This window comes from Eurypyga helias, unplaced genomic scaffold (genome assembly GCF_000690775.1).
Source record: "Eurypyga helias isolate BGI_N326 unplaced genomic scaffold, ASM69077v1 scaffold49604, whole genome shotgun sequence".
In the NCBI taxonomy this organism is placed as follows: domain Eukaryota; kingdom Metazoa; phylum Chordata; class Aves; order Eurypygiformes; family Eurypygidae; genus Eurypyga; species Eurypyga helias.
The window spans coordinates 1440-10057 of NW_010245325.1; the positions used below are offsets into that span (position 1 = coordinate 1440).

Genomic DNA, 8618 nt, shown 5'->3' on the forward strand with positions numbered 1-8618 from the left:
GCACTGGTATCATTAGCATTTTACAAAATAAGCTCTGATTATGACCTATTTTTAATCCGGTGCAGTAGTAGAAAATTAAGAAAGTGAGTAAAAACTAGAATTTTCATCACTTTCAAATCCACGTATTTTCTGTATTTAGCTTGATCCTACTTCTAATAAGTGTGGGAATGATTTAACAATTGCATTTTAACCAGTTCAGGCTTTGTTGGCTTCTCACCCTGCCTATTTGCTTTTCTTTTTTCTGGTGACGAAAGGCTGCTGGGCTGGGCTCCTTAATGATCGATTGATTTAGATCAAACACAAAGCATTAAAAGAAAAAAGGATGCAGTAAGTAAGCCATTCTTATTGTATTGTTGTATCTACCATTTATTTTCTGAGGCATATTGTGGTACCAGGTTTGAAATAATACAGGTTGATTATATGAAAATATTTTCCTCTGCATATTCTGATTAATATAATTTGAATTTTCCATGCTAATTGCAAGAAGACTTGTATAGGGAAAATATTTGCACTGATAATGTGGTTAGCTTTTTATACTGAAAAAGAAAACATTTGCAGTGGGCTTCTGCTTGTTCTTTTTGTAATTGTAAACACCTTTAACACAGCTAAGCCTGGCTGCGTGGTCCATTTGGTTATAATATTAAGGAAAGTTAGTTTAATGATGATGTGGAAGGACTGAGAGACTTCATTAAGCAACCTTGTTTAGGAAGCTGAATACTGAATGCCTTGTGTGTTCCAGACCATTTGGAGAAGAGATCAAAGAACAGGAAGGCTGTAACTCTATCAGAAGCAGTGTAGGAAAACTTGTTTTGATGTAGAATAATTTTGAAAAAGTTTTTTGTAACCTACAAAATAATTCTTGCATCCTTGTGTTACTGTTACATAATACGGTGGTGGCTTTACATAGAAACTAGTGGGGCAAGTTAGGATGACAGCAGTTATCCCAGAAAATAACAAATACTTTTATATTGTTCAAAACTCATGCAGTTATGTTAAAAATGGTAACCCCTCAAAGGACCAGAGTAAAATTTGGAAGAAAACTGAAGTTAATTCAGTTATTTGTACCACTCTGTGCTCTCAGTACCTGGATACTAATCTTCCCTTCCTTGGCATCCTTAACAAAGTTTAGGCAATAGGAGAGTTTGATTGTCAGGGAAGTTGGGCAGAGAGCTTCCTGTTGGTCCCTAGGCATGTCAGACTGACAAGTCTCTGCATGGTACCCAGGTCACACCGGGCACTCTAACGCTGCTCTGGAAGGCTTGGAGCTTGGAAGGCAGCAGTGTGTGCGTGCAGCAGGAGCTGCTGTATGGTGACCTCAGTCAAGCAGGCTGAATGATGCGAGATTATTAGATGGACCTATATACAGGATTCCTTATGTCTATCTGGGGGTTCCTGAGGGTTTGGTGCCCTCTGACCTGTGCTGTTAATGTGTTACAAAAGAATAAACCCAGGAGAACCCTACCTTAAACGTATGCAGGAGCTCCCTGTGCAGTATCTTGTGCCAAGTCTAGAGGGCAGAGCTAAGATTTTTGTGGAGCTGATGAGGGATGATTTTAGCAGTGGTATCATTTGGGTGATTCGCCCCCCCACCCCCTCCCCGAAGTTCAGCTGGGATGCAGTGGAGGTTCTGGAAGAGTACAACCAATCAAAACATACTTCTGTAGCTTACTACCAAATTACTACTACATAATTTTAATTGATGTAGAAATGCTAATTTAATATACAGTGTGTCTTAGTATACATGTTTAAACATAAGGCAGTGTCTTGGCAGACAGGCTCTGCAAAGCCTGTCTCTCTTGTGGCAGATTCATTGAGCACATCCAGCTGTGTTCCTCTGTCAGAGGTTAGTAACCCCACAGCAGAATTAGTCAGTACAGAATGGTGGTCTACACTTAACACCAAAATACTTCAGGACAAGGCTTGTGCCCGGCCTTATGATGCAGGTGAGCAGCATGTTTTAAAGTATACGGTTTTGCTGTCAAAGTGGATTGTTTTAAATGTGTTTTCTGAACTCATGAGAGCATGTGTGATGCACTCTCCAAAGGTGTTTATTTTTACTTCCCCTACCACTCATGTAATTAGTATCCTCAGACAAATGAAGTTCTCTTATTTGTCCCTAAACACTCAAATCCTGTCATAGCATCCTGCTTAGTATCTTCTATTGGATTACAGGCACAGTTTTTGCTCTTAGATTTTAATTAATAGTTGTTTTTCCCTAGGACTTCCACGGAAATCAGGGCTGTCAGGTTTTCCTTGTTAGTCTAACCAAAAGCCTTACTGAAATACAGTTTGTATTTTATTCTATTGTTGCTTTTTCCATTTTCTCCACTGAAATCTCCCACACTAAAACATCAGGCTTAATAATGAGAAATGTGCATATAAAAATATGCATTTGTGTTTTTGTTTTCCACATTGCCTTGAAACATTTTTTTGAAAGTGTCTCCTCACTTGTGAAGTGTCTTAACACTTCCAGAATCTGGATTTGAGGTTCAGTAAAGGTATTGCTCTGATACCAGGGCTGTGATGCTCTGATACCAAACTTGTTCAGGTTCAGATAAGTTACAGTTGTTGTAAAATACATTTTATTTTCCTCCTGGTCAACTCTGCTACTGAACTGCTAAAAAGTTGAAGAGGAGCAGCACTGAGGCCTGAATGTTAAAAAGGAGGCTGTGGTTGCCAGTGGTCTGTATGCAGGGAAGTCAAATACAGTTTATAATCCCCAAAGGATGTCTCTTTATGGAGTCTGGAGTAAGAACCACAGTTCTGGAGTCTCATAACATCTCCTGCTGTAATGTCTCTGATACCTAAAATGTCTCATCCCCTTTATAGTGGACAGTCCCTAGAGGGAATGGTGGCCTTGGTGACTTTTTGCTCCATCTGCTTCAGGGATAAAGTTTTGTGTTGTGGATTTAGGGATCTGAGTCCAGCTGTTCCCCATATTGTGCAAGTTGAAATTCAATTGTTACTAGATTTTTCCAAACATTTTTTTTGCCTCTTCAAAAAAATATTTTTAAACACAGATTAAAAAAATTATCTCATCAAGTCAGAAACTCATAGGACAGGTTGTGTGAAAAAGTGACTGTAAAAGCATTATAATATGATCAGTCTGGTTTTTGTTGTGTGGTTTGAAATGTTCTTTTATCCACAGATGTCGCTAAGTATAGAAATAATAACATACAGTCTTTGAATCTCAGTGCATTTTAGAATTGCTTTGGCATAATTTTCATCATACCTTATTCATGGAAAGCCATGTGCTACATGTGGTTCAGGAACTTGACTCTCAGCTATACAGTTTGTGTAGGTTGTGCCCTTATTCATCACATGACCTTGCGATATCACTGTAGGCTTTCATGACTTCAGGGCTTAATTATTGTAATTCCCTTTTCAGTGGATTAGTGATGAGGCTAATCTGCTGCTTGCAGCTTGTTCAAACTGCAGCAATGTACTTGTTTGTGGGTTTCAGCTACCCTCATCGCATTCAGCTTTCTTTGTGTTTTTTTCATTAGCTACTTACTACATGGTATAATGTTTAAATTAGCTTTATGTATAAAGGTCTAAATGGGCATGTCTTGGTTACATATGAAGATTATATATCTTTTTTCCCTGTTAAAGTGAAGTAATTTTTCAGGTTTTGCTGCAAGACTTCTGACAGGTTTCAGTCTGTGGATTAAATCATCTGAATAGACATCTGCATATAGGTGTCTATGTCAAGTAGGTCTTAAACGGTCATTAAAATAGAAGGAGCATGGAGAATGATCCAGGTGACTAGCCATAAGTTTCTGAGAAGTAAATAGCTAGTGTTATTTAAGTAGTACTTGGGTATCCTGGATGTCTCCTTAAGGCTTTGTAGATACAACATGATATTGGAGACACCCAGTCCTTTTCGACTGGCACCTGCAGGTCAGGTGTGGTATTCTAAAATTTATTAAATGGCATAATACCTATGTTAAAAAATTGAATCAAACCCTACATATTTACTTTGAAATAAAATGTATTGCTGTCTGTGCTCTATATCCTGCTCACTAGATCTTTATTGGCTTTAGCGAGACTTTGGACACAATCTCATACGTTAGCATCTTCACTTAGGTGTCCTAATTGAGATCTGAATCCTACCTATGAGGTCTTTCATCCATGTGATTTTTTTAATAATGTCCCAAAGCTTAACTTAAGACTGACTGTATGATCGAATTAAAATTTTATTAATCTTAAATCCCTGGTATTCTGGAGTTTTTTTAGTTCCAGGGCATTAAACTTTTCTAAAACTCAGACTGTTTTTTTTAAATGCAGACATTGTTTATCACATTAAACTATAGCAATTTTAGAGTGATATCTTTGCTTCTTTTTTGCCTCTTGGAGCTTAAAATAGTGTGTTGCTCTTCCATGCCTTAAAGAGGGGGAGGGGAAAGGCATATTTGCATAGTGTCTTTTTGTCAATTTAAAGAAAAACTTGTGTGCATCTAAATGTGTTAGGTACATAAAGTGGATGGAGATTATGTGCAAAGAGTCACATCTGTAACTTTCTGTTATGAAGTGTCTCTCTGACAAGTTTCTAAGAACGGGTGGTATGTTTCTGTTTTGTCGAGCATTTCTCTGTTACTAGTTTGGGAAAGTCTTCTGTAACTTCAGAATTTATTTTGTGTGTGTAACTTGGACTTAAACTTGTAATTTAACTTGTAATTTAAACCTTCAGATGCTCTTAGTTCTATTAGTCCCCCGCCTCCCATAGACAATGCAATTAGCTGAAGCACAGAATATTGTTTTGAAGATTGTCTTTGAGCTGACATGTTTAAAACCTTTGAAAGCTTTTCTGACTAATTAAACAAAACCCAGGAGAACATGGTTTTAGGTTTAGTATGGCCACTGTGTTTGTCACCAAGCCAGTCGTATTTACCTGGTGATAATTTTAGCCTATTATATGAAAATAAGGAAATAACTCTTAAATGTACCCTGTATCATACATACCAGGTCCTTCTCACTGTAGTTGTTGGACTGCTGGCTTCAGGAGGAAGGGACTTCCCAATCCTCATGCCTTGCAGTGGTTTAGCCCCAAGGTCATGGAGAGTGCGTGTGGTCAGTGTAGCGGAGGGATCTTCCAGAACCACTGGGAGCACTAGGAGATCCCAGGAGGCCATTTGAGCTCTTAGTTTCCCCTCTTCCTACCCAACTTGTACTGCAGGGTGGAAGGAGAGGAGAAAGCTTACTGCATTTTGCCAGTGCTTAGGAGAAGCCCTGAAGCATGGGTTTTTGACCAAAGGACTTACTGGAGCAGAAAATGGACAAAATGCCTGCATCGCTCAAAAATGTTCTTAATGGAACTTCTTAAAAGTAGGGATCATCTCAGTTTTGTTGAGTTTAACTCTGTCATGTTTACCTACCTCCGTACTGAGTCCAGGGAAAGAACTCATGCACGACTTAAGTGCTGTCAGCCTTCTGTATTTTGGTGTAACTTCATGTGATTTTTCTTTTAACATAGCTGTTTTGATGGCATTCCTTGCCAGTAATGGATAGTAAGATTGCTAAGAAAATAAATGTATGTTTGATTAGTTTCTGTATAGCTCTTCCATACCTTCTTTTTCCCTCATAAACTGGGGTGGTGGGAGTATAGTTCAGGTTAAACTGAATTGAGCAGTAATCCTGTAGTTCATATGTTCTGTTTGAGTTATCCTTTGCTGATTTAAATATGATAAAGGATATTTAGCAAATTACATGCTGCAATAAATAGTAGAGCTTTTCTTTAAGCTTGTGCTAGATGTAATGTCAAATGAAAAAATATTTTTGTATCAGATACGATTATATGAAAATACATTCTTCTGAGAAGATGCATCTAGCAGTGGTTGCCTGTGGTGAAAGACTGGAGGAGACTGTTACTATGCTGAGATCAGCCATTATTTTCAGCATCAAACCTCTCCAGTTTCATATTTTTGCTGAGGACCAATTGCATGGGAGTTTCAAAGGCATAGTAAGTACCCAAATTAATTTACTTAATCGATTTGTAGTACAATTTGAGTAATTATATAGCAATTTCTCTGCTTCTTGGTTAATACATGTTTGATATAGTGGCAGAAATGCAGGGGTCTAAGAATAAGGTAATATGAAAGTCTTCTGTAATCTTGGATGGGGATTTTTGATTTTCTTTTCCTGCAGAAAAATTCTAGTTGCTGATATCAAAGCTTTTCATTGAGACAGACCAAAGCTTCCTGATTTGTCACCTTGAATCCGTTCAATGCAAACCTGATGTTTTGAACACAAACCTTGTGTGAGCTTTCTTAAAGTTGATTTTACAAAAGAAAATAGAGATCTGTCCTTTTTTTGTCCCTGTGCTTACAGTATGAGTCAGGCTTACATTGGCTGACCAAAGTGTAACATTAGTCTTTGAAAATGGTGGATGTGGTTATGTCTAATTTTAGTAGATTTCAGTTAATGAATAGCACACTATGACTGGAGTAGCAGTATTAGAAGCTGCCTAGCATATATCTACAGAGAGTTTTACTGTTTTTTTCTTAAAATGTCATTTTAACTATGATGTTAGTATGCTATATGTAGTAATATATACACTAACGTCAGATGAACAGTAACTGGCAAAAATTGGGTAAGCTTATTTTAAATTGAGAAAGACGTCATTGGTATTTCTCCTGTGGAAACTAGTTAAGAGGGGAAAAGTTTTACTTGCTGTATTTACTTTTTGTAAATACTAATTTATTTTACTTGCTCTTACTTTAGTTTATGGTCTGATATGATGTGTTTTCTTCATAGTGGCCTGCAGGTGCCACTTTTTGTTCAAGTATTTTGAATAGTTGACTGATTATTGCAATTCAGGAAGCATTTCCGCTACCAAAGGGAGGTGTTGCAGTTGTGTTCAATTATCAGTTTGAATGGGGAACTGATTTCTTTTTTGTAATGAAATTGAACTGAAGTAATTTTTGTGATCTCTTGTTTTCACATAGCTTGATGACTTCCCTTATGAAGGAAAAGTTAATTACACATTATATCCAATAACATTTCCAACTGAGAGTGCAGCAGAATGGAAGAAGTTGTTTAAACCATGCGCTTCACAAAGGCTCTTCTTGCCAGTAAGTTATTCTGTGATAGGACAATACAGGAGTCTGTTTATGAAGTGTCAAGCTGACCTTGTTAATCTAATTTCTGCCTAGTTTTAAATTAAGAACTACTACTACTCCTAACAGTTACTTCTAAGAAAAATCTTATTTCTAACTCATGGCATTATGGCACAGTTTCCTCAGCAAGAGCTACAGGTCGTGTTGTCACCTCAGAGGTAAGGATTTATCTCCTCGCTTAGTTGGAAAGTTGCCGGCTTGCGTGGGTCTGAAGTGTTACAGAAAATGAAACAAGAAATGGGCTGCTATTGCCAGAGTGTTTTGTGCAACCTTTTCTTTGTCATTTAAGACACTTCAGAAATCATACTTCAGGCTAGGTGAATTATAGCAGTGGCAGCTATCTCCCAAGCGCTGTCTCTTCTAGGGCTCGCGTACACCTCTCCCTTGTTTGATTAGATACGTGTAGGAGGGCAAGGGCACAGGAGGAAGATAGGAGCTCCTGTTATGGTAATGTTCCACCTGTCCTGCAGCCTACTCCTGAGGAGCCCGGGGATATAACAGGTAGACTGAGTACCTTTGCATTACTATTCTGTAAAAAACCTCTGGTTCACTCTACAGAAATTCTCCAAAACAGGAGAAGAGGGAATGATGTCAAGTTTGATTGCAAACTGTCAGTCTGAAGTAAATTTATTTGCATATGATGAAAATATATTAAACTTTGTTGTGTAATGGCAGCAACTTCTGCTTTATGAAGAGAAACTCAATAAAACTTGTGTGGTTTTAAATTTCTTTCTCTCACAGTTAATCCTCAAAAATGTGGATTCGCTACTGTATGTGGATACTGACATCCTGTTTTTGAGACCTGTTGATGATATTTGGTCTTTTCTGGGAAAGTTCAACGCCACACAAATTGCTGCAATGGCACCGGAACATGAGGAGCCCCGTATCGGGTGGTATAATCGCTTTGCTAGACATCCCTATTACGGAGTAACTGGAATAAATTCTGGAGTCATGTTAATGAATATGACACGTATGAGAAGGAAGTATTTCAAGGTATGTGTGTTGCCTCTATTGCATTTTCTGTGGTTTTACATCTTTTAATTCTAATCTTGTTTCAGATTCATGTGGGTTGGTATTTTTCAAAATATTTTTTCTTGTAATTGGAATAATGCTCTAAAAACACACTGTTTAAAATGGTATCTAACTTGTGTTTTTAAAACACCATTCACTGTAGGACTTGGAATTCCTGAATATGAAGTGTGCTTGATTGTTTTAATTTTTCTTAGCTCTGAGAGATCCTGTGACTTGATGCAGTCTGCTGTAAATTACATTGGTCAGTAGATATTCTGCTGTTTTTTTTCTTCAGTTGAAGAGATCCCAGAAAACAGTTAAAATATACTGTAAACTAACAATGTGTGTAGTAGTATGACCAGGAGGTGGTGCTAAAACATTTAGTAAGTCATTTTAACTGTATGGTTTTCAAATTTTGATCTTGTACATTGCAGCCAGGTGATTATCACCTTAAGTATCTTTTTATTTACTTTGAAGTTATGATTTTTGTAG

The 8618-nt window shown here is 37.5% G+C and overlaps 1 protein-coding gene across 1 annotated transcript; it reads left to right on the plus strand.

The window, feature by feature from the left end:
• Positions 1 to 5788: 5788 nt before the first annotated feature.
• Positions 5789 to 8108, plus strand: LOC104508401 (glucoside xylosyltransferase 1-like; the record flags this gene model as incomplete). Its single annotated transcript, XM_010150011.1, has 3 exons — positions 5789 to 5959; positions 6945 to 7070; positions 7857 to 8108. Coding segments are annotated over exons 1-3 (543 nt in total), but the record flags the coding sequence as incomplete, so codon positions are not given.
• Positions 8109 to 8618: the final 510 nt, after the last annotated feature.